This window comes from Pollicipes pollicipes, unplaced genomic scaffold, assembly GCF_011947565.3.
Source record: "Pollicipes pollicipes isolate AB1234 unplaced genomic scaffold, Ppol_2.1 Scaffold_6686;HRSCAF=7923_pilon_pilon_pilon, whole genome shotgun sequence".
Classification (NCBI taxonomy): domain Eukaryota; kingdom Metazoa; phylum Arthropoda; class Thecostraca; order Pollicipedomorpha; family Pollicipedidae; genus Pollicipes; species Pollicipes pollicipes.
The window spans coordinates 19,840,798-19,865,954 of NW_023596921.1; the positions used below are offsets into that span (position 1 = coordinate 19,840,798).

General features: G+C 61.3%; 1 protein-coding gene across 1 annotated transcript in view; it reads right to left on the reverse strand.

Annotated features, from left to right (window-relative positions):
- Positions 1–1,069: 1,069 nt before the first annotated feature.
- Positions 1,070–25,157, reverse strand: part of LOC119108025 (neurobeachin-like) — a 42,228-nt gene continuing 18,140 nt past the window's right edge. The window contains 26 exon segments of the mRNA XM_037231608.1: positions 1,070–1,077; positions 1,340–1,466; positions 1,779–1,880; positions 2,387–2,521; positions 3,277–3,456; positions 4,532–4,594; positions 4,596–4,686; positions 5,081–5,234; positions 6,044–6,382; positions 6,565–6,805; positions 7,317–7,451; positions 7,743–7,907; positions 8,390–8,422; positions 8,424–8,474; positions 8,476–8,543; positions 8,897–8,978; positions 9,322–9,430; positions 9,831–10,021; positions 10,400–10,522; positions 10,524–10,543; positions 11,014–11,236; positions 11,634–11,847; positions 13,492–13,640; positions 16,318–16,458; positions 17,172–17,228; positions 22,822–22,968. Of these exon segments, the coding sequence (XP_037087503.1) occupies positions 1,070–1,077; positions 1,340–1,466; positions 1,779–1,880; positions 2,387–2,521; positions 3,277–3,456; positions 4,532–4,594; positions 4,596–4,686; positions 5,081–5,234; positions 6,044–6,382; positions 6,565–6,805; positions 7,317–7,451; positions 7,743–7,907; positions 8,390–8,422; positions 8,424–8,474; positions 8,476–8,543; positions 8,897–8,978; positions 9,322–9,430; positions 9,831–10,021; positions 10,400–10,522; positions 10,524–10,543; positions 11,014–11,236; positions 11,634–11,847; positions 13,492–13,640; positions 16,318–16,458; positions 17,172–17,228; positions 22,822–22,968 (3,348 nt within the window).

A 25,157-nucleotide genomic window follows, 5' to 3' on the forward strand; every position in this document is an offset into this window, starting at 1 on the left:
CAGTCACATCACTCCATGGCCGCAGCGTCTTACCCGTGCAGACGCCGCCGCTGGAAAACATACGTTATCACCTTCCAGTCATCACACCGAAGGCGGACGCCACATGTCAGCCGTGTCCTTTCGACACACATAAACGCAGTACACTCCGACGCCGACCAACCAGGACGGCGAGCACTTCAGCCACGCGCATGGGGTGATCTCATCTGACAATGAGAATGCTTTCTGCGGTACTGTTCGGTGTGTTAGGAATCCGCGGCATTACCCCAGGCCACCGGCGCGTCTGGTTTGGCCTTCAAACGTTTGGAAGGCGAGGATCCGCGAGCGGCAGCTCTGAACGAACATGGCATCGGAGACCTGTTAATGACCACGATCAGGAAGTCAGAGACCTGGCGGTCGGTCGGGGAGAAGGCCAGTGACCTGGTGATCTGTCAGGCAGAGGGTCAGTGACCTATTGATCAGTCGGGGAGAGGGTCAGTGGCCTGGCGGTCAGTCGGGGAGAGGGTCAGTGACCTGGTGATCTGTCGAGGGAGAGGGTCAGTGACCTGGTGATCTGTCCGGGGAGAGGGTCAGTGCCCTGGTGATCAGTCAGGGGAGAGAGTCAGTGGCCTGGCGGTCAGTCGGGGAGAGGGTCAGTGACCTGGTGATCAGTCGGGGGAGAGGGTCAGTGACCTGGTGATCTAGTCGGGGGAGAGGGTCAGTGACCTGGTGATCAGTCAGGGGAGAGGGTCAGTGGCCTGGCGGTCAGTCGGGGAGAGGGTCAGTGACCTGGTGATCTGTCGCGAGAGGGCCAGTGACCTAGTGATCAGTCGGGGAGAGGGTCAGTGACCTGGTGATGTCGGGGGGAGGGTCAGTGACCTGGTGATCTGTCGGGGGGAGGGTCAGTGACCTGTTGATCTGTCGGGGGAGAGGGTCAGTGACCTGGTGATCTGTCGGGGGGAGGGTCAGTGACCTGTTGATCAGTCGGGGGAGAGGGTCAGTGACCTGGTGATCTGTCGGGGGGAAGGGTCAGTGACCTGTTGACCTGTCGGGGGGAAGGGTCAGTGACCTGTTGGTCTGTCAGGAGAGAGGGTCAGCGACCTGGCGATCAGTCGGGGAGAGGGTCAGTGACCTGGCGGTCCGCCCGTGAACCTAACCAGAGGTCTGAAGGCCAGTCCCGGGTGAGGCAGTCCGTAACCTGGTTGTCTCCCTGGCTGGGTCAGTCAGTTGGCACCCTGTCTGCGGAGGGATCAGGCCCTGGCAGTCGCCCTGGCGGAGGCGAGCTGCTGGACTCTCCCGGGTGAGACCCAGCACTCCCGTAGCCTCCCCAGACATGTCCGACGGCTCATGGGAGTCGACTGACCGGACGCGCCTCGGACGGCCACCATGTTGGACGGCTCCAGGATGTCGCGGTACTTGGACACCCATCAGCACCGAGATGAAGTAGAGATGCCGGCCAGCGACAGGAACTGCGCCTGCTTCGTCTCCTCCTGCCGGTCCGAAAGAGGCCGCGATCATCCTACTGCTGGATGCTGCACATGTCACACCATCACTGCTGACGCAGATCCAGGCAGGCGGCTTTTAAATTTCATCATGCAATGGAGCAATTTTGACACCCAGTTCTCTCTAGACCTATGCTACACACATGCGCCCGGGCTTCCAATTTAGAGTTGACTACGATGCCACACACTGCCTGGAGTACGCGTCAGTCGAGCACCTGCGATATGGCTCGCGTTCCAGTCGGGGTTCTGCGAGGCGCGCTGGGTGATGGGCCTTTCCCCTCGGTCCGCCGGCCTGCTCACCACATCTCTGTAGACGATGGCGCGCAGCCGGTTGACGTCCATCTCCTGCAGCAGCTTCTCCGGGTCCCGGACGGGCGTCACCACCGAGTCCGGGTCTCCGGTCTGAGGGGGGGGGGGGACAGTGAACGGTCAGGTCCGACACCCTCCCAAGGTCAGGGACGGGCATCGCTGCCGAGCATGGGTCTTCGACTTCAGGCAGGGCGCAGGGCACGGCCACACGTGAAACCCTTCCGTGCGTTCTAACAGGGGCACCACCAAGGCCCAGTCCTCCTGCCGTGAGAACGGATGACGGGATTGTCTGGCTCCCATGCGTCTCGCCATCCTCGCTAGCTTTCGGCCGTTGCGACATCAAGACGCGTGAGGTCATCTATCGCCAAGCTGAGGGCTCAACACCGAACACAGTCCTCAGCCCTTCGCAATAGACACCTAGGTCCCTCAGAGCATCACACCTCATCATAACACACGACATGACATGACATCAGGTCACATCACACCTCATCACCGAGACCGCGCTCGGCAGTAACCCTCCAACCAGACCGCTCCGGTGGCGGGACCGGCGGACCGGCGGCGGGGCCTGTAAACCGGCGGACCAGCGGACCGGCGCTCACCGTGGCGAGGATGGGCACGTTCTTGAGCCCGGTGATAAGCAGCTGGATGGTGCGGTTGGGCTTGACGTCCGGGTGGCGCATGAGCCGCTCGCGCTCCTTGCACTCGAGACAGTTGCGCACGGCTGCCGTACACACCTGCGCCGGAGAGTAGGCCGGTCAGGGCCGCCGCGGACTGACACACGCGCCACCCACCGGCGGGGTTTGGGGTTGGCCTCCCGCCGAACGCACTTTTGTCGTCCAAACTGTTCTAGTTACGTACAGCAAAGGTCGATATGTTCCACTCCGCTTTACTGCACTAGCTCCACCTATTCCAGAATCGATGTGGCTTGTTCTGAATTGTCATCCGAGAGCAACAAGGCATCTCTTCAATTACCGAATGTAGCCCCCTGTACCACTATACAATGCAAAGCTGCATAGACCGTTTCATGCAACACAACAGGCGGACTTCCAGGATTTAAAGGACAGTCTTAAGGGTGCACAGATGCACATATCAAACGAGTCTTTTCGTCGCGTGACATCAAAGCGGATGCCCTTTAAACGTGGTCTAAGAGGAATAAAAGAAATAGGAAAATGGGGGAGGAAGGGAAGCGGACAGATAGTTAACTTATCCAATCTCATTAAACTGTTATACTGATAACATCGGCTTTGATGAAACACAGTGACAGACAACGCGGACAAACATCGAGGTAACAGTTTTTGACAGGCACACTGAAAAATGTCCCAAACCAAATGCGAAGCAAACATCACTGACACCTCTACTTCGCCTTCAACGGCCGCTCAGACGATCTGCTCTCTCCCCCCCCCCCCCCCCCCGACCAAGCAGTCTGCGCCTCCGGACGCTCCTTCGCCGGCCGGCGCCGCCTGGCCAGAGCCGGGCCGCGAGCGCTCACCAGCCGCAGACACTGACGCAGGATGCCGCCGCTCGACATGTTCTTCTCCACCTCGAGCTCGGCGAACGAGATGCAGCTGGCGAACACGAGCGCGTCGGCCAGCCCCACCAGCCGGTGCAGGAAGCCGACAGCCACGTCCACCGACATGCCCTGCGTCGGCTCCAGCACGTCCAGCTCGCTCTGTGGCCACGACAGAGACGGAGGTCAGCAAAGCCGCAGTCGAGAGGTCTGGAGAGGTCACTTTGGATCTGGAGAGGTCGGCGTGGCTCTGGGGAGGTCAGCATGACTTTGGAGAGGGTAGTATGGCGCTGGAGAGGGCGGCGTGGCTATGGAGAGAGTAGCATGACTTTGAAGAGGGCGGTGTGGCTCTGGAGAGGGGCGGCGTGGCCCTGCAGAGGGCGGCGCGGCTCTGGAGAGGGCGGCGCGGCTCTGGAGAGGTTAGCGTGGCTCTGGAGAGAGCGGCGTGGCTCTGGAGAGGGCGGCGTGGCTATCGAGAGGGCGGCGTGGCTCTGGAGAGGGTAGCGTGGCCCTGGAGAGAGCGGCGTGGCTCTAGAGGGTAGCGTGGCTCTGGAGAGGGCGGCGCGGCTCTGGAGAAGGTAGCATGGCTTTGGAGAGGGCGGCGTGGCTCTGGAGAAGGTAGCATGGCTTTGGAGAGGGCGGCGTGGTATGGAGAGGGCGGGCGTGGTTCTGGAGAGGGCGGCGTGGCTCTGAAGAGGGTGGCGTGGCTCTGGAGAGGGCAGCGTGGCTCTGGAGAGAGCGGCGTGGCTCTGGAGAGGGCGGCGTGGCTCTGGAGAGGGCGGCGTGGCTATGGAGAGGGTAGCATGACTCTACAGACGCACAGCGCAGGCCAGAGGCGCGTACAAATCGGCCTGTAGCGCCCGTAGCAATGTCCCAGGTCAGCAGAGCTCAACAGGCGGCCCTGGGTCGCGGAGGTCATGCCGTCTGGCCATGAGATTGTTCACTGCGGTGCGGACGATGATGACGTCAGCGGCAGAAATGAGAACACAGCGCACGCGGTGGTACATCCGCGTGTGAAGCCCAGCAAATACCATCGCCCGGTTACCGCCTCGGGGCTGCCGCGCCGCCCGGTATCGAAATAGGACCCTCCCATGTGGGAACGACTGGTCTCAGCCACTCGCCGAGGGACACCTCCCTCAGGGACGCCCCATGTCAGGGACGTCCAGCGGTCCCGCCACCCAGGGTCGTCCCTACGAGGTGCTGGCCCCGGCCGCTGAGCGCCCTCGCCGCGCCTCACGTTCGGACTGGTGGCGGCGGCCAGCAGCGGCAGCAGACCGCCACACGCGATCACTAGGTTGTCCCGCCAGCTGGGAGATCAGGTGCACCGTGTTGATGACGAAAATGGCGTTGTCGCTGTTGTTGACGAAGTCCAGGATGCTCTTGTTGGAATGTCCTGCCGGCCAAGAACGAGCATTGGGACACAAACAGAAAAGCTTCGCGTAGGTGGACCGTTAGTGAGAACGTACGCCGCTTACAGCAGGTGAGCCTCTCATGCTCCTGGAAACGGTATTTTGTCATTACTTTGCGCACTTAACTGATACAAAACCAGTACGCATGCGTCGAGCTAACGCACACGAAGTTACGCTTCACTCCGCGCCAAGTAATATACTCGTTTGACATCTACCTCTACGTGAAGACCAAACATTGGTAAGCTGTCCATCGACACTACACCCCTCTACAAAGCCGTCACATAAAGTGGCCCGGTACCGGGCGGCGAGCGGGGCACGGTCGCCCCCCCCCCCCCCCCTTCCCCGTCTCCGTCCGGCGCGCGGGCGCGACCACTCACTGTCGCCACTGCTGGATGTCGTTCTCCAGCGAGAGCAGCACGTCCGACAGCAGCCGCTGGTGGATGTAGCTCCAGCGAAACTCGGGGATGCGGAACGGCGGCCGCGAAGGCCCCGGCGAGAACATGGCACGTGACGGGCCCTTGCCGCCGGAGCCTGCCGACAGCGCCAGCCGGCCGGCGTCCGTGGTCGTCACCGCCGACAACGCTTTCTCGTCGCCGCCTATGCAACCCTGCTCCCATTACGTGTTCGCGCCATCACGCATTACATTGCCTCGCTTCATATCGATTCAGCCGTCAGCGAAGGGTATGGCTATGGCCTTCGGCTGGAGGGGTAGCATCGGCGCGCTCCGGAAATGGTGATTTCAGTAGGCAGTACGAACACGACAGGGGCCAGGCAGCCGACTATAAATACTCATCACTCGATAGCACGTCACTCGGCCCGAGCCGCTCCCGAAACCGACGTTACGAGCCGTGAGCTTATCCAATAGCCGCTCGATGGCGGACCAAGCCAATAACGCTGAAAGGGTCCTCGCCAACGCAAGTTCGCTTGCGAGCCATTGACCGTTACGCCCGCCAAAGCACGCGGAACAAACTGCAAAACACAGGTCACGATCCAGTCACGCAGTACATGGACTTCACTAACGGGAGGCGGAGTTTCATACAACCAACGGAAGTCAAGTCTGCATTAACAAGCCAGTACTCAGTGCCTTGTTAGTCTTTATCTCAACAAAATGAAGTATTTCTTGCGTTGTCGAAACTAATAAGTACTTTTTGACTTGTTGAGTTTCAAACGGGCTTCCAACACCACCGTGGAGGGGAAAGGAACACTCACAGAGATGCGAAACTCCACCCCTAGCCACGACACCGCAACCGTCAACCACGAGCCCGGCGGAGCTAGCGAAGCGAGCCGCCCAGGGCGGGACAAGCCGCCGTCACCGGGCCGGAGCCACCGGCGGAGCTCACCTGGTCGCGAGAGCCGCTCGCTCTTGCCGCTGCTCTGAGAGACGCTGCGCGCCACGCCCGGCTTCACCTGGGCGTTCCACTTCTTGACGCACGCCTCCTCCGGCTGGCTGCTCAGCTCGGGCACCTCGACGCTGTCGGGCACGCCGGCCGGCGCGTCCGCCGCCGCGTCGCGGCCGTTGCCGGCCGGGTCGCTCGCCTCGTCCGCCGCCGCCGCCCCGCCGGCGTCCTCCATACCCTCGCCGCTCTTGCGCGAGCTGGCGTCCTCGTGGGCGTCCGCGTCCTCCTTGGGGTCCTCGCGAGCGTCGCTGTCTTCCCTTGTGTTTCGTGGGAGCTGGTCTCCTTGTGGTCCGCGGGACTTCCAGGATCGGCCTTAGCGTCTTCGTGCACCTTGTCGTCTTCCCTGACGTCCCCGACCTCTTTGGACGGCATTTCTCCGTTGAGCGCTACAGGAGAGCCGGCGTCTGTCTTCGACGGGCTCTTCGGCGACTCAATGACCGCATCACTGCTCTGCTTCTTCGTACCTCCTCCGTTACTCTCCCTTGGTTCATCATCCACTTCGTCAACGACCGGCTCGTGATGATGACCGTTTTCCGTAGCCTCCACCTTCTCTTCTTTCGACACCACGTATATCTCGACGCGCTCCTCGCAGCTATCACCGTTCTTCCCCGCCTCGCGCTCGCTCTCAGGCTCCGGGGTCTCTGCCTCTTTCTCGCCCTCCTCAGCGGCCGGCTCTGGCTCGACGACGGACGCCTTGCCGCCGCCCTCCGCCGGCGGCTCAGCGGCCGGCATCGGCGCCCTCTCGCGGTCGGCGGGCTCAGCGGGCGCGTCGGTCGGCCCGGCGCCGCCCGGCTCCGGGTCGGCCGCGTCCGGCTGCTCAGCACCGTCCCCGCAGCTGCGGCTGGTCTCCGCCGGACCCGGCTCCTCATCCGCGCCGGCCGCTGGCTCAGCGACCGCTGCCTCCGTGACGCTCCCCGCAGTCCCAGCATCGTCCACAGCCGGCGAATCACCGTCAACAGCCTCTCTCGCGCCGTCCACAGCCTCTACCGCACCGTCCACACTGTCCACAACACCCCTCCACGTCACCGGCGGCGCCCTCCGCCGCCGGCTGCGCCGGCACGTCCGTCTCCGGCGGCGGTGGCGGTGGCGGTGGCGGCGGCGGCGCCTCTGCCACCGCCCCCGCGCCGTCCGCCCCCGCGCCGTCCGCCGGCGCGTCGCCGGCCGCCGGCGCCGGCGCCTGGCCGGCTGGCTCGACGGCTGCCTCAGCACCCTGCACCGGCTTGTCCCAGCCGCTGATGGTGCTGATGGGCCGCTGCTGCCGCAGCGCCGGGTCGGTGATGTTGTCCGCTCGCCGCCGCTCGTACTGCTCGTACATCTGCGCGAACTGCAGCTTGAAGTCCTCGTACGACACCTGCAACCATCGCGGCGGGTCACACCCTCGGAAAGCGCTGTGTGCTGGGGGGCGCGAGAAATCGCTGGTGCGGCTGGACGGCCCAATGTCTACAACGTTGGGTTTGGTGAACGGCAAGAACCTTACCGAGTGCAGGAAATGAATGCCGCTTACTTGAGGAAGAAACCCCAGGAACGCGTTTGAGCCGTGACCCATCCATTGTTGTCTCCTGACAAACCGTGCCGTCTCCCAAAGCAGCACCCCATCGCCACCTGGACTCCTCCACCCCGCGAGCGGCCGCCCTGAGCTCACCTTGGAGTGGACGATAGCGAGCGTGTCCACCCAGACGCGCCAGCCGCCGTACTCGGCCTTGATAGCGTGGTGCAGCAGCATGCGGAACAGGTTGAACACCATCTCGGAGACGCGCTGCTCCTCGGCCGAGCGCGGGTGGATGTAGGCCATGGCGATCAGCCACTCCTGCCGGCACAGCCGCGGACGGCGGTCAGCCGGGCCGACCTCGTCTCCAGACCGGCGTCGCGGCCGACGGCTGGCCGACGGCACTCGGCGCCCCGCCGTTGAACGCAATCACGTCAATCTCCGAGCTCGGAGCCGTACGGCCGGCAGTGGTGGGGGTGGAGGGAGGGGAGGGGAGCGGAGCTTTGTTCAACGGGGCGGGCCTGAGAGGCCAGAGGTCACGGGTCATTTCTCGCTCACTCGCATCGCAACTGGCCTGGCATTTGGCGCCATTCTCTGACATCACCATGACTTTCGCGACATCTGAAAGGGTGCCGCGGCACATGAATGGAGCAGCCCACACCGCGAGCGGTGCCGGACAATGCACGTCTCGCAAACAATGCAGGCGACGCTTTAGCAGATGGCATGTGCCATTTCGGGAAGCAGCTTCTTCACGGCCCTCCATTCGGCCCGACGGCGGCGGCGGCCGGCCGGCATCGCCTGACCTGCCAGACGCTCATCTGCAGCACGGTGCGCCGGGTTCTCCTTGTTGGCCTGGCAGAGGAGCGTGGTGTCGGTGAGGAACAGCTTTCTTCACCTCCATCAGGCCGTCCGAGGTCTTGGACTGGCGGATCAGGCTGGCCACCACCTTCAGGATCACTGCGGACGACCCCAGGACGTCGGGTCATCAGGTCACCGCGGCGGAGGTCGCGGTCCGGGGTCCCGTCCGACTCGGGTCACCGGACCACCTCAGCTTGTTCACGCTAACCTAGCGCCCAAACCCCCAGCGCAGCATCAGTCTGGTCGCAAAGGAAGCCGGACCGGGCGGTGCGCCAAACAGCTGGCTTTCAGAGACGCACACCGACCAGCTGCTGGAAGTGCTGCGGACCCGCGGGACACGCGGACGGTGTGAGGTGCCGTCAGAGCTGGCACACACGCGTGCTGCACACGCCTCACTGGGCCCGGACGTCGGGACCCGCCCCGGCCGTCCGGCTCGGGTCGGGCGGACGTACTGGGGTTCTCCAGGCGGTGGCTGACTTCCGGCTCCGCGTGCCGCACGTACAGGATACCCTGGGTCATCTGCTCCGTCAGGATCTGCCGGCGGACGCGGCGCGTCACATCACACGCACGGCATGCCCGGGGCCATGCTCTGCTCAGTCAGAATCCGCCGGTTCATAGCTCCAGGTCCCATGTAAAGTCGCGCTGGCAGCTGCCGTCATATACGGCGGGTGGGTGCCATGGCGACACCTGCTGCGGAGCCAGGCAGTGGCGCCGACATACGTATCCGGCTTCCGCCGGCTCCCTCCCGACGCAGCGCTGCAGCAGGCGCGCGACGCATCGGCGCCTGGCGCACCACACATCAGAACTCATTCAAGCGCAGCCCGCCTCGTCCGCGTCACACGGGCGCCGACTCCGGCGGCGGGTGGCGAGACCGTACCTCGTACAGCACGTTGTAGGTGGCCAGGGTGAGAGACTCCTCGTTCAGCAGGATCTTCTCCACCAGCAGCGTGTACAGGTTGTGGGGGTTCATCACATCATACTTCCGCCTGCAACGACCAACGAGGCTGGTGAGGCGCGTCAACACCCAGCGCACGCCTTAAGAAGTGAATAACTCAAGCTGCGGGTGCTTGCGAACGAAATGAACTTGCACAAAACGCATTCTTTGAATTTGATTGAATTCATTTCAGCCGAAATGTGCGCCTTCACTTCAATTTTGGGGGCATCCATTCACTTTCTTGTCAATAAAGGTCTGTTTGAAAGGATACATGACATTAACTACGATGTCATAACACGTTTTCGCCTTTTGCGGAGGTCGCCTTGGAACGGAAATCTGGGACGAAATCCCCGAGCCAACCCCTGACCAGCACCCGATCACAAGGGCCGCACCGCTCTCTCTCTGACGCCGCCCTCCGCGCTGCGCCGCCAGCCGTGCCTGTCACCACTCACTTGTGTGTGCTTCGACAGAGGAAGAAGCCCATCAGCTTGAGCGCCAGCAGCCGGATGGTCTGCGACTGGGCGCCGAGCAGCTTCAGCACCGACTGGATGCCCAGCTTGAGGTCGAAGGCGGGCACCATGGAGGCGGGGTGGTCGGCCATCAGGCCAATCAGCGTGTGCAGCACGTCCTCCAGGTTCTCGTCCTGGCGGCGGCGGCGGCGGCGGGACGGTCGTGGTCAGTCGTTACGGGACGGATGCCACCGGGCAAGGCAAGGTCATTGTGGGCCACGTCGACGGGGGCAGTCCCAGGCCCGTGCTCACATGCATAAATTCGGCGCTGCGAACAGTGGAACTCGACACCTGTTCACGCATCACCTGCAGTTCAGAGACATAACTTCCACCCGGATGGAGTCAAGCAGGCACAGGCCGCCAGCGGCCGCGCCGGGCTCACCACCGCCCAGTCCGATCTCTCCGGCCGCGACCTCAGCCGCTGGCGGTGTCGGACCAGCCGGAGCCGGAGAGGCCTCCCGTCCCTGCGTCTGCGCCTGCGTCCGGTGACGCCGTCTCAGCTTACAGCGCACCTCGTGTATGGTGCTGAGGTAGTTGAGGATGCTCTGCAGCTCGTCCTCCTTGACGCCGTTGCCGATGAGGATCAGCTGCCGCAGGAACAGCAGAATGTGCGAGCGGATCAGCAGCACGTCCTTCTTGGAGGGGGCGCGGCCCGTCTGGCGGCGAGAGCGCGGCCCGTCAGCGTCCGTCGCACGACAGTGACCTGCTGCCGGCGCGGGCGCAGGAGACCGCTGGCCAGCACGGCAGCCCGGCTCACGTGACCCGGGTCCGCCGGCACACGCGCACAGCGGAGCACAGGATCCGGGCTGGCCGGGCCGCTCCTAAATATGATCGACGGCCGTTTAGGCCAGCTGAACGCTTTCACAAGCGGCCGTCTCGATTCATGGCACAACACAGCGTACCTCTGACGGCGATGGCACCATCACTTCAATACTGATCCCTGCGCCAATTAATGACGCAACCCCCCCCCCCCCCCGAGCTCTGCTCCACGCGCTGAACAACACGAGCTCGCCGCGCCGGTGACGACCCGAGCACCTGTCCCGCCCGGCGGCGGCACCTGCCAACCCCCAGCCAGGGCCGTCCAGGGCGGATGGTGACCACGCCCCTCCCCTGCCGCGTCTCTCACCGACGGCCTTGGGCGTGACGCCGCTCTTGTCGCGCGGGTTGACCACCCAGTAGTAGTACTTGAGCGTGTGCAGCGTCTGCAGTACGGTGGACACGCGCCGTACGCTGTTGTAGATGTGCGTGTCGCAGAGGAAGTCGGACGCCAGGTAGCCGTACAGCCGGGTCTGCACGCCCACCGGCGCGTACACCCACAGCGCCGGGTTGAACAGCACGTGGTCCAGCAGCTGGCGGCGGCACGCGGGACTGGGGTGAGGCGCGACGGAGCGGAACACACGCGGCACGCACACCGCGCCAGCCGCACAGGAGCGCGGGCGGGTTGTCGCGCTGGCGGGGAGAGCATGAGAGTGGTGGAGAGGGTAAACGGCAATGAGGGTGGACAAGTACATAACTGACAATGCTACCCTACTTCGGCACAACACTGGGAGTGCATCGCTACCTAGGCCAATCCAAAGGGCGTAGCACTGAAACAAACCTGCCCACCATCGCTGTCGGGAAGCCGAGAAAACCACGAAGCCTGGAAGACCACACAACACAGCAACACGCCACCGGCTGACCACAGCGCGTGCTAACCGTTCGCCTCCCACGTCACGAGCCGGGCCGGTCGGCGGCGCCGGCGCCCACCTGCTTGAGCAGCAGCTCGGTGTTGGTGCCGGGACAGGTGACCAGGTACTTGGAGAGCTGCAGGAACACGCTGAGCACCTGGTCGTTCATGTGCTCGCGGTTGGTGCGCTGCAGCAGGTGCGAGATGACCAGGAAGCCGCGGCACTGCAGCATGTGCTGCTGCACCACGGCCGAAGTCTCCACCAGCTCGCAGATGAAGCCCAGCAACGTAGCGCTGCCGGCGGAGGGCCAGAGGTCGGGCTGGTGCATGGCGCACGCCGCCCGCGGCGAGCTGGCTCAACACGACACGTGCGTGTTTCTTGGTGAACCGAATCACATTCGCTCACACCGTTGAGACCGTTATGTTCCGAAGTCGGCGTCAAAGCGATGAAGAAGCGCACGATCTCGAAGACAATTAAAGGCTAGCGATGCGAAGTCACGTTGGATCTACGTGATCGTAGTGTGTGATCTGATAAGTATATACAAAACTGAAAATGCACCTTTCAAGGGTTATGATTATTTAGAGATGCAAAGTGAATATGTGCATAAATGCAGTTTGAAATCTAGCCACCTATGACGACAATGCGGGAAATGCGTGCTGCAATGCAAACGGAATATAAAACTGACATTTAGCAACATCATAGCCAGCTATCGTTTCGTTCCAGAACGCACGCAACACTCTTGAAAGTTCCCATCACATTTGTCTCGGCATAAGCAGCGCGAAAGAAGGTCCTTCTCCACGGTACCGGACGGATACTGATATCACAACGTAATGACAAAAAACACATCTTAGTCCGGCACATTCAACTGGTTTACGATACGGGTGCCTCAAATGAATACGCATTCGCTGAATATTTGAACATTATATATATACATAATGAACTTTACTAATCATTTGCGTAGCGTCAACATAAACTCAATCACTGAGACGATTTGACAATCACAAGCCTTCAGAACGTCTGTGGTAATGTTTGTATTCCTACGTCCTCCAGAAATCGACCGGCGCCTGGCATTGCGCCTAACTTATTTTCCGAGTTCAAAGCAACGTTAATGGCATCGCTGCGTGTTTCACGCGGCCCATGCGATGCCAGGGCACAGCGCGCGACAGCGCCCGAACTGATCGATGGCCTCCGAAAACCCAGAGTGACGTCGGCAACGAGCCAGGCGGCATCGGCGCCATATGCCGATGGACAGCACCACACGCGACGAGAACGTAACTTATGTTACGACACAAACTGGCTGCACGACGTGGTCAGCCCGAGATTGGGCGCGATCACGGGCCCGCGACGACAGCCAAGTGCCGCTCTGCTGACACGTGACTGAGCAAATACCCCCAGTCCCGGCGGCTTGAATGCACGAGTCGCATGTACACAATCATTACAGCGGCGCACACGGCGGCGTCTGACTCAGCATCGACCCCGGCCCGCCTGCGTGGCACAAATGCATTATTCCCGAGCAAAACCGACGGAAAGGAGCTTATGGCAGTAATCCTGTAGTTTCCAGGGTAACACTCCACAGCAGTGCATTCGCGTCGATGAAGCGTCCTCTGGTGACCGCATGAAAACAAGGGCCCTCGCACAGCGCAGACCGCCTGGCCGTGTCGTTCCAGACGCGTTACTGCACCCGAGACTGGGATCGCATCCGAGAGGAAGCGGTCTCTCACACGAGGTTGGAGCCCACCCCCCCCCCCCCCCGTTGATAACTACTACCTCACCAAAGGTTGGGGTTCCGTTCCCGGTGAGCAGCTGCATCGCCCCAGGTTAGGGCGCCCCCTTGGGGATGTTCTCTCACAGAGTGAGGGTCCCTGTTGAGGAACGTTCCCTCGCTGGGGGTGGCGGTCCCACCCGCGCACCGCTCTGCCCTCCTCCCCCTTTCTCACCAGAGGTTGGGGTCGCGGCGTCCCTCCGTGCCGTCCACGCCCGCCTCCACGGGCAAGTCAAGCTGCGAGAACAGCGGGAACAGCACCTGGATGCCGCCGATGGCGTTCAGCGTCGCGTAGATGGAGTGCGTGACCACGGCGCACACGTCCTGCAGACGGAGGGAGGGGGGGGGGGGGGCCGTCACGACACAGGAGCACGGACGGCTTCCGAACGCGAACACGATACACGCGGAAAGCACGTGCCATTGGCCAGGCCCGGTGAACAGAAGCGAAGACATGGCTCACGTTCAAACCATATCGCTGCGCGGCAGCTTTGCGCCCCGTGGCTATTCTGAAGCATCCACAGGGCGTGACAAGGATACCTGACGTAAAAACTGCGGCCTCAACATAGATACTCTCAGTTTAAATGGATAGGAGAGCCACGAACGACGGCGATATTTTCACAAAACAGTCGCAGCTCGATTGCTTGACAGATCACCCACGTGTAGCTATGCTCCCCAGCCCGGGACTGAGACACGTGACGCAAAACAATCGCAGCTCGATTGCTTGACAGATCACCCACATGTAGCTCTGCTCCACGGGCCAGGACTGAGACACCGTGACGCAAAACAATCGCAGCTCGATTGCTTGACAGGTTCGCCCACATGTAGCTCTGCTCCACGGGGCCAGGACTGAGGACACGTGACGCAAAACAATCGCCCAGCTCGATTGCTTGACAGGTCGCCCACATGTAGCTCTGCTCCACGGGCCAGGACTGAGACCACGTGACGCAAACAATCGCAGCTCGATTGCTTGAACAGGTCGCCCACATGTAGCTCTGCTCCACGGGCCAGGACTGAGACACGTGACGCAAAACAATCGCAGCTCGATTGCTTGACAGGTCGCCCACGTGTAGCTCTGCTCCACGGGCCAGGACTGAGACACGTGACGCAAAACATCGCAGCTCGATTGCTTGACAGGTCGCCCCACGTGTAGCTCTGCTCCACGGGCCAGGACTGAGACACGTGGAGCGCAAAACAATCGCAGCTCGATTGCTTGACAGGTCGCCCACATGTAGCTCTGCTCCACGGGCCAGGACTGAGACACGTGACGCAAAACAATCGCAGCTCGATTGCTTGACAGGTCGCCCACATGTAGCTCTGCTCCACGGGCCAGGACTGAGACACGTGGACGCAAAACAATCGCAGCTCGATTGCTTGACAGGTCGCCCACGTGTTAGCTCTGCTCCACGGGCCAGGACTGAGACACGTGACGCAAAACAATCGCAGCTCGATTGCTTGACAGGTCGCCCACATGTAGCTCTGCTCCACGGGCCAGGACTGAGACACGTGACCGCAAAACATCGCAGCTCGATTGCTTGACAGGTCGCCCACATGTAGCTCTGCTCCACGGGCCAGGACTGAGACACGTGACGCAAAACAATCGCAGCTCGATTGCTTGACAGGTCGCCCACGTGTAGCTCTGCTCCACGGGCCAGGACTGAGACACGTGACGCAAAACAATCACAGCTCGATTGCTTGACAGGTCGCCCACGTGTAGCTCTGCTCCACGGGTCGGGACTGAGACACGTGACGCAAAACTAAAGATAAAGGCAATCTACAACCGTTCGTGATTCACAACGGACCGATACGGCGGCCGATCGTGACTCGGCAGAGTCTGGCTTAATCAAAGAAGGCACTTAAGTGAAGGTCTTAAGTGAAAAGACGACGTCCGAGCCATCGCCAAACTAACGCAATTTTACGGCACGGGAGCCATCGCCCCCAACTTCAGAGGCCGCCCACTGCTTCCGAGGTCACGGTGTGTCGAGTTACGATATTTCCCGCTGCCGCAGAAGGCGCCTCCATGACTGACGCTGCCGCAGCGTTCGACACTACCGCGCGAACCGGCGGGAGGGGTGCGCTGTAGCCGCGGCGCGGCAGGCGACCTGGCCGCGCGGAGAAACCCTGAGCAGCGGCGGCCCGCAGTGGCCCGCGGCGGCCCGCGGCCGGCCAGCTTCCGAGCTGGTCTTAATTATGTCCGACGATTCATGGCCTGTCGGGTTCGCGGAGCACGGGGATCACCGCGCCGGCGGCCTGCGCGCAGGCGGCTTTAGCGAGACCGTCCCATCGCGCTTCACTCGACACCCACCCTACACCCGCGTGCAGGGCGGCTTTAGCGAGACCGTCCCATCGCGCTTCACTCGTCACCCACCCCACACCCGCGCACAGGCGGCTTTATCGAGACCGTCCCATCGCGCTTCACTCGTCACCCACCCCACACTCGCGTGCAGGCGGCTCTAGCGAGACTGTCCCATCGCGCTTCACTCGTCCCCCACCCCACACCCGCGTGCAGGCGGCTCTAGCGAGACCGTCTCACCGCGCTTCACTTGTCCCCCACTCCACGCCCGCGCGGCCGGTCGCCGTCCCTGGTACCGCTCTCTTCCCCGAGAGGCACGAACAGACCGTGTGCGATGCCGCGCTGTCTCCTGACAGCACCCAGCATATCTTCTCGGAATGAGAAATGAGCACCGTTGCCATTTCGCGCCGTCCCACCAATTCTGCTCAAATGCTGGCACTATTATGCCAATTGTGATGCAAAACTCGGACGATCTCCCAGAGTCTCTTCGAGAGTGAGCCCGGCGGTACGGAGAAGTCCAAGTCCAGTTAGAGACCCTCTCAGGGACTCCAAGGGCGTGTGACGTGCTCACAGTCCGTGCGCCAGCGCTGTGACTCGCTTCTCGGCCGGCGCGGGCGTGTTTTCCTCGCGACGTCATAAGCTGACGGGGGCGTGCCTGTCATCCGTGTGACTGGGCCCAGAGCGAGCGCAAGCGCGAGACACTCCACTCGCCTGGCGCATGAGGCCGTGTGCCGAGTGGACAAAGTAGGAGGGGTTGCCCTTGGGCGCCGACTGCAGGCAGAGCTGGCCGTCGGTGGCGGCGGCGCTGTACATGAACACGATGGCCGCCGACATCTTGCCGTCGTACAGCACCTGGGCGCGGAGGAGCGGGGGCGAGTTAGGCGGCCGCACCTAGAAATAACCAGCTTAGTGGAGGGAGACAGCGTCAGAGCGTACAACACAATCCTCACCCGTATCTCAAGTAAGTGAGGGATGTGTACAATGAGTCACACGCAACATGCAATCCAGATGAACTTGCAACGGGTAAAAAAAAACACCGGGCCGTCTCGAGATAGAGACCAGCACCAGCAGGGTACACCATGAACTATCACTGAACACGTATGCCATAACCGTACGTGCCGTGCATCACACGGCCGTGTTTCCCCTATGTGCTCAATCAAACCAAACACACGCCAGCACAATCCTTATCACCGACTGCACGCCAGCAGGAGCCGCTGCTCCTGCCCCGCCCCGCGCCGCCCCCGCCTATCGTCGCTCGGCTCATTACTCGCCGCCCCCGCAGCGCCACTCGGCACGACACGGGACGTCGGCGGCTGTACTTGGGCCGCCCGCCGGCCGGGCAGCGCTCTGGACGCCGTCATGAGCCCCGGCGCAGGGCTCGGCCCCGTCTCCCCCTCGGGCGCGGCCGAGCTCAGACCCTCTCAGCTCCTCGGTGCCGCCTGGTGTCAGGTGGGGGGGGGGGGGGGGGGGCGGGGAGGGGGTGGTAACGTCAGCCATGGGTACGGGGCGCGCCGGGGGTCCGGTGCCGGGCTGGCGGCGGCGGCGACGGGACGGCCTTCACTCACCCGTCTGTGGTTCTCTGACAGGCGGTCGTTGCTCTCCGCCTCGAACCGGAACTGGCTCTGTAAACACGACAGGCGGCCTGTGACAGACAGACAGACACACTGGGGGTTGCCTCTGCCAGCGCGATACGGGAAGGATGTGGGGACAGCCTCGCACACACGATGTCGAAACGGACCGTGAACACTACACAACAGGATGCCGTATTCTGCCGACACACGACCGGCGAGATGACGACTCTGTCAGCACTACTCGGCCCGGAGGCCCGAGCTGAATCTCAAATACAGAACAAAGATCACGTCGGAACTGGCTTCACAAACAATCCACAGCGGCGACACAAGAGCAGTCTGCAAAGGCAGCACGCACCGAATAACAGGCGGGCATAAATCACCACACTAATGACACACTCGACTCGGCCCGCAAAACAGCCCGCGCAGCGGCGAGCCCTCTCCCGCCCAGTTCCCGGTCGCGGTGGCATTTCCCGAGTCGCCGCTGGGCAAAGCCGGTGATTGAGCCATGGCCGCGCCGCGCCGACATCGGCGGCGGGCCGCGGACCGGGCCGGGCCGGACCGGGGCGACCCTGGCGCCCGTCGGGCCAGGCGGCGCGATCGATGATGGCGCTCCGGATCAGGCTGCTCTCCGATACAGCCGCTCACGGGCGGCGACGGCCCGCGGCACTCGCCGGCCGGCCGGCCAGTCGGCCGCCGCCTCCTCAGCGCCGCTCGCTGCCGCCAGCCTTTGGCGTCCACGTGCACCACAAGGTAACGTTGGTGTTTGATCGAGGAAAATTGGCCCCGTGCGGAGAAGCTCGACGCGAATGCAAATAGCAAAGGAAGACCACTGGGAGTATCAGTATGGAAGGCAATGTGCAGAAGCATTTACAGAAATATCTGAGGGGCGTCCGGCGCAACGCGACGACTCCGGGCGGTCCCAAAAGCCTGCAGTAGCAATGTTGCGGAGTACGGCAGCAGTCAATCGCATGCAGCTAAACAAAGCCTCGCGTCTGTAGAATGACCGAACCACGCCCTAGGAAATCACTGAACAAACACGGCTGCAGCGGGGGGCCGACCGGCACGGCACACACAGCCGACCCATTCCCCAGACGCCAATAGCTCTCCGCTCCTGCATGCACACCGCCTTTGACCGCTCTCAACGTACACGCAGCGTCGCCGGCCGCCAGGCATCGACTCGGATGTCGCTTTGCTATTGTGCCGATTGATGACGGAAACGTGAAACAGTCGCGAGCGCCTTTTAGTCAGCCGCAGACAGCTCTTCAGTTCGTGAGTGGTCAGTGATCACAGCTGCGGGGGAAGGGCGACACAACGAATCCGGTGGCGGAGTGGAACGGTCACAGACCGAACCCCTTCGACGTGGCCGTTCTGTACGCCACCGCACCACAGAGTTGGAGGAGTGAGCGGATACCACTGATTGAGTGAGGGTACGGCAGATCAGGCCGGTGCCACACTGTCCGGATTATCCACAGTGCGGTCTATCAGCCGCACTGGGCGGATTATCATCGGTGCGGTCTATCGTCCGCAATGGGCGGCGTGAGCACTGGGCAGATGACAGACCGCACCAGCGAAGACAGCGAAGGTGCGAAATACTTTTGCAAAATGACTTAGGAACTGAACGGTGAAAATTATGTAATTTTACCCCCACCCCCCAAAAAAACAAACGAAGGGATAGTTCGGGGGGGGGGGCCTGAGGTTCGAGTTGGGAGGAGGGATGAAGTTTCATCAACTGGATAGGAAACTACGCCTCTGGCACGCACCACTGGCGGAATGAACGGATGATATACAGCACCACTGGCGGAGCGAACAGAGGTATACAGCGGCACTGGCGGAGTGAATGAATGGTATACCCCACTGCTGACGGAGTGGACGGGTGGTATACAGCACCACTGGCGGAATGAACGGACGATATACAGCACCACCGGCGGTGTGAATGAATGGTATACCTCACCTCTGGCGGAGTGGACGGGTGGTATACAGCACCACTGGCGGAGTGGACGAAAAAAAATGGTAAACTCCACCACTCGCGTAGTGGACGGATGGCATACAGTACCCCTGGCGGAGTGAACGGATGACATCCAGCACCTTTCGCAGCTATGCTTGAATAAATGAGAACGCGACGCACGTTGCCCCACGCCCCTGTTATGAATCGCCCGCGACTGTAGAGGCCATGTGAGCGTTCAAGGGCGACAGTGTAATCGGGGTTCGAACCACGGGCCGAGTGATCCGATGGCAGACCACACCTCTGGCGGACCGCACCATCCTCCCGATCCACCGCGTCCCTGGTCGTCGGTGGAGCCAGCACATCCCAGTGCATGATCGCCGCCGCCGCCGCCGCGCCGGCCGGCCGGCCCCCGGTAATGAGGCGCCGCCTCGGCCGGATGCCGACTGATTTGGCACGGGCGGCGGGCGACGGGCGGCGGGCGACGGCACCCCACACTGCCGAGCGGTGCGACGTGGCGCCACGTGCCCGCGGGGGAGGGGGAGCGCTGGACGACGACGTCCCCGCCGCGACCGGCGGCAGCAGCTCGGTCAAACGCGTCCTGCGCGCTGCGATCGCTTGTCGATAGGAGACAAATGAGCGGAGCTATTGGGGTAATATCCCATCTCGGGGCGCTGATCAATCATTTTGCGAGTGCCCATTGCGACTCCGGGCCTAATTGGTGCCGAGTCGGAGACAAGCCCGCGCTGCATGGGCCAAAGATTGATGCTCGGATGATTTAGCGACGCGTCCACCTTCTCCGGTCACCTGTCGTCCGCGTTTGCCACGCCGACGGCCGCGGTGAGCGACGGAACACCGGACTCCCGTCCAGGCCCGAACCCACAACCTTCCCACCAGCGGCGGTGGCCGAGCGATCCAACCAGCCGCGCTCCTCTGTCGCCTGCACCGCTGATGAGCAGCTTCATGCTCAGACTAGGCACTGCTTGTCAGACTTGCGTTTGATTCCAGAAGAATCGAATCTGGTTCGGTAATTGGGCTCGTTCTGGCCTGAATCGGATTAGGATTCCACTTCGTACGCTGCGTTGGATTCGGAATTAATTCACATGGCTTGTGAACGCATCAGCAATTAATGGATTCCGCTTTGAAATTACGCGATTCACAAAATGTTTGTGCCAGTCTCTGAGATCTATGCGTTAAGTTAACCTACTACTGCACAAGTTTCATGGCCTGTAAGGCAGCAAAGTCTGTCCTAATACCTTGGACTTCCGACGCCTTCAGTTCCCAGATATATGAGCATGTATGCATTAAGGCATCATGCTTAATCAGAAAGCCGTTGTGTTCCTGTTCCTTCATATAAATACATGATAGCAGCTGTGCGTTGTTGCATCCATTGCAACCGATTGACAAGCTGCGATACCTATTGAGCCATATCTATGGCCGCACGCACGCACGCACGCACGCACGCACGCACGCACGCACGCACGCACGCACGCACGCACGCACGCACACACCACACACACACACACACACACACACACACACACACACACACACACACACACACACACACACACACACACACACACACACACACACACACACACACACACACACACTTCTTACGTGTACGTTTCTTTGTGCATGATGCATCATGCGCATTAATTTACCGCCTGCTGTGTCTGTCGTTGGGGCTTTACGACGCACCCAGCTACTAGTTATATGGCATCGCCTGCTTCTCACCCTGGCAGGGGGGGCGGGCACCGCGGGGAATCGAACCCCGTACTTCTGGTTTCCTAGACGCGCAGCGGTTGTTAACCACTACACTGCCGGCATCCCACCGCCTGTTGTTCGACAAAAACTTGAATCGGTATCGAATTCGGAAATTTTTGCTGCGCTAGCGTCAGATTCGAATTAAATTCCAACTGTCAACATTCGCTTTGACTCAGATTCGGATTCGGAATCAATTCTGCCCGAGTGGATTCCAGCACCAGCCTCCATTTACTTTGAAACGACGCTTCGACACACCACGGTGCCCCTACAGCGCCGAGGCGTAAACACACTGGATTAAAGCACAGCACTCGCCTTGGCAAGAGATCCAATTTGATCGCATACAGAAGGCTCAATGGCAGCGAACACCTGTGGGCCTCTGAAGACCGTTCGAACAGCACGTGATTCGATCGACCAGCGTACAGGGTGGCTTGAAAAGCCGCCTTTAACCGATAATGCAGGTAATCACATGTTCAACCAAGTGCTGGTAGAAGTCGCGGACCTTACCAGCAGCCCACCAAAGACGCGATATCAGGCTTGCCCCCTCCCCCTGGCCGGGAATCACCTCACAGGTCCGGACTGCGACGCGGCCGGCCGGGCGTTGCCCCGGCGTGGCTCCGTCTCGCCTCCGCGTGGGTCCCTCTCCGGTCCGCTAGGGTCTTCCGAGGACCGAGCAGCCCCGGTCACACCGGGGCTAGCCAGACCGGGGCGGCCACAGCCGGGTCGGCTCCACGGGGCGACCCGGCTGTGGCCGCACGACCCGGCCTGAGGCGGCTGGCGTGGGGACCCGCGGGCCCCTCGCCGAGCCGGCGGCCGACCTCACCCCGGCACGCGTCAGGGCGAGGACAGCCCCGCGTGGTGTGGGACTCTCGGGAGGCCACCAGTCCAGGAGACGACCATGGGGTGTGGACTCGACAGCACATCAGAATCACGCCTTTCTCAGCTTTGTGAAGCGAATATCGCAAGCCTCAGTAAGTTAGAATTACGCGTACAATAACTGTCAGCCTTACAGCACCCTTCATCAAGCTGTTACAACCATAACAGAATAACGACTTGCAGCGGTTAGAAGAATATAAATTGGGAAAGAGTGCGATATTTGCGCAGGCCCTGTCACCATACACGCGCAGTGGTTTCTTGGAGCGAAACCTTGCGAGACCACGCTAACCGGTGTCCGCGCTTCCCAGCCGGAAGGAGGGGGAGGGGAAGAGGGGGGAGGGGGCCGTGTAAGTGGCCCGCTCAGCTGGTAATACTCTCCATCTGAGCGCCATCGGCACTGGCCGGTAATTGCCGCAGTGCATCGCATCGATTGGCGGCCGATGGACTAGGTATTGAGTGGAGCGGCGGCCGCGCCAAACGGCCGGAACGGCGCAGAATAAACAGAGAAGCGCCCGCACCGGCCGTCCGCTCGCGCCTTTCCACCACATCGATCGTGGACACGGACGCACTGGCACGTGGCGCCGCGTGGACACGCGGCAACCAGCCATAGGATAAGGCTCGAGCACGGGCAGGCAAGTGGTCGCTACCGATGCGTGCGTGAGTCTCGGTCACCTGTTCGAGCCGGCGCGAGCCGGGCCCTTTCGTGGTGAAAAAGTGATCATCTCATACGAAAATGAGACAGACAACGCCAGTTGTGCTGGAAGTAAATGCTGTTTCGTGCCAGCAACGCCACTTGAAACGAACTTCTCCATCTGACTTCATTGACGACCGAGGTAACCCAACAAACTAACCGAAAACTGAAAAGCGAGACGTCCATGCCTTCACCACATGAATGCAGCCCGCGCGTTCCAGACAAACTGTTTCATTTCCTTCTCCGGTGCGCCTTTCGAGGGCACGTGAGCACGTCATCTTCCCCAGTCTAGCCCGGATCACACGGCGTGCGCACCGCCCCGCGCCTGTCACGCGCTCAGCGACTCTCGGAAGCGGTAGAGCTCTCACCTTGTAGCCGGGGCCGAGCCGGTGCATGCCGCACACCTGGTGCGCATTCAGCGCCTCCGAGAAGAGGTAGACGGCGGACATCTGGCCGCAGAAGACGCGCTCCTCGTCTGGCTCGTGCGTGGCGCCGATGTGGCACCTGTCGAACGTCTGGAGAGAGGCGGAGGGGAGGGGGGTCAGGAACACCTCGGTGCGACCTGACCGGATGCGAGCCACGATAGCGGGCGACCAAGTACGATGCGGTGGGAGGGGAGCGTCGACGAGGAGGGCGACCCAAGCGGCGTGGTCCAAACGACGGCCCTCACAGAGGAGACTCGCCCACGCTGTACGTTTGCGACGCCCCGCTTAAACGTGATCTCGTCGCCTGCTTTAAGGGCGATCAGTACTCGCATGGGACGACATAAGCGACCGCACTAGATGCCACAACGCCCGAGAGCAGACGTGTTATGCGGGTCGTATGCGGCTCTAAGGTCACGGGAAAATCAGCACGTCAAACAAGCGGCGGGCCATTAAAAGGAGGGTCGGCAGGAAAACAGGCAAATATGGGCAACTTATCTACCGACGGTCATAAATACGACACCATCGATGCCCACACCTTTGCGCAAATAGAACGGCGGCCGAACGGGAAACCAGCAGCACAACTGAACCGCTCTCCTCTCTCTCTCTCTCCTCTCTCTCCCGTCTCCCGTCTCCCCGTCTCCCGTCTCCCGTCTCCCGTCTCCCGTCTCCCGTCTCCCGTCTCCCGTCTCCCGTCTCCGTCTCCCGTCTCCCGTCTCCCGTCTCCGTCTCCGTCTCCGTCTCTCTCTCTCTCTCTCTCTCTCTCTCTCTCTCTCTCTCTCTCTCTCTCTCTCTCTCTCTCTCTCTCTCTCTCTCTCTCTCTCTCTCTCTCTCTCTCTCTCTCTCTCTCTCCAACAGAGGATGAAACTAGAGCCTACCAACATTTACCAAAATCGAGCAAAAATCAATCCTGAGACTTCCTATCAATGCAAAAGAGCAAACACCAGCTCGGCAGATATGACAACTACCCAAACCAAAACTTTCCGCGACATTTGCATCTGCTCTGAGCATGAGCCAAAAGTGGAGGAACTGGTGTGCACCGGCCCAAAGGAACACGGCCGCCAGACAGGACACCGGCGGCTTCCTCTGACCGTCGGCTGGGCACGGACAACCAGAGCCTGCCCTTCCTGCCCGCGTGCCGGCGCATCTGAGCGGTCACGGTACACCTCAAGGCCCCATTGCGCGGCTCACGGTGAGCGCCTGCTGCAGATAGAGTGTGTGTGTGGGGGGGGGGGGGGGAGGCAGCCGGACACGGCGCCACGAACGTGAGCCCCGTCTGCGCACCAGTCCCGTGGCCGCGGCCGCCCACCCCAGCCCGGTCACAGCTGCAATACGTCTAACGAGCGAACAATTCGATGCCTCGCCGTGCCCTGGTAGGCAAATTTCGGGCGCATGGATACATTACCGTCAGCTCCGGAGTGAAACACAATTTAAGCCAGCATCAGATGAAACGCTCCCTGCGGCCACCGGCAGCCTGGGTGAATAGCATCACCTTCCAGAACTTCGGCCCGGCATCGCTTACAACTCAGCGCCTTCCCTGATTTCGCCGGGGATTCCGTGATACAACGTTCTGCTGCAGCCGGCTACAAAACTGCAAGGAATCTGCCTCCTTAAATAGCCACTCCATTGGAGATTCAGCTCTCAACAGTCGCTAAAGTTTCCCCATTATCTGACAACGACAGGCAGAGTCGTTACGTCCCGGGGCTCGTACCGTTCCGGGCGTCTTTGACGACGCCCTATAACTCCGGCCAAAAACCGGCGGAGGACTGTCCAAGTGTGGACGCTTGTGAGTGGCCGGGACGGCGGCCGATCTGAGACAAAACGGAGGCCACTCTTGGCCCTCCAGACGCCCGTATGGCCCAGAAGAGCGCGTGCAGCAAAAGCAACTGGGCTGTGCGCCACACCGCGCTTAAACATGGCAGTATCTGATAATATCTTGTATCCTTGACGGTGTTTGGTAGCAATATTTTTAGCACAAAAACACGAAGAAAATGAGGCATATTTCAGGTAACCGTGCACATATTCAGACCTTATGCTCGGGGACATGGGCGAGAAGTGGCATCGAATTTACGGCAGTATTGCTCCCATTATGTGCCTCTTGGCTCCGTCCATTGCAGACATTTCGTTGGGAATTTCAGTTGGCAACGAGCTGATGGTCCGGGTCGATTTGATGGTTTGGGCCACCGCTTGCAAGAAAACCCGTTGGTTTCACTTCACGATGCCGAAGCGGACTGGAGCAGGTTTCTGGGCAGCATCGCGAGACCGAGCTCCCTGTTTGCAGA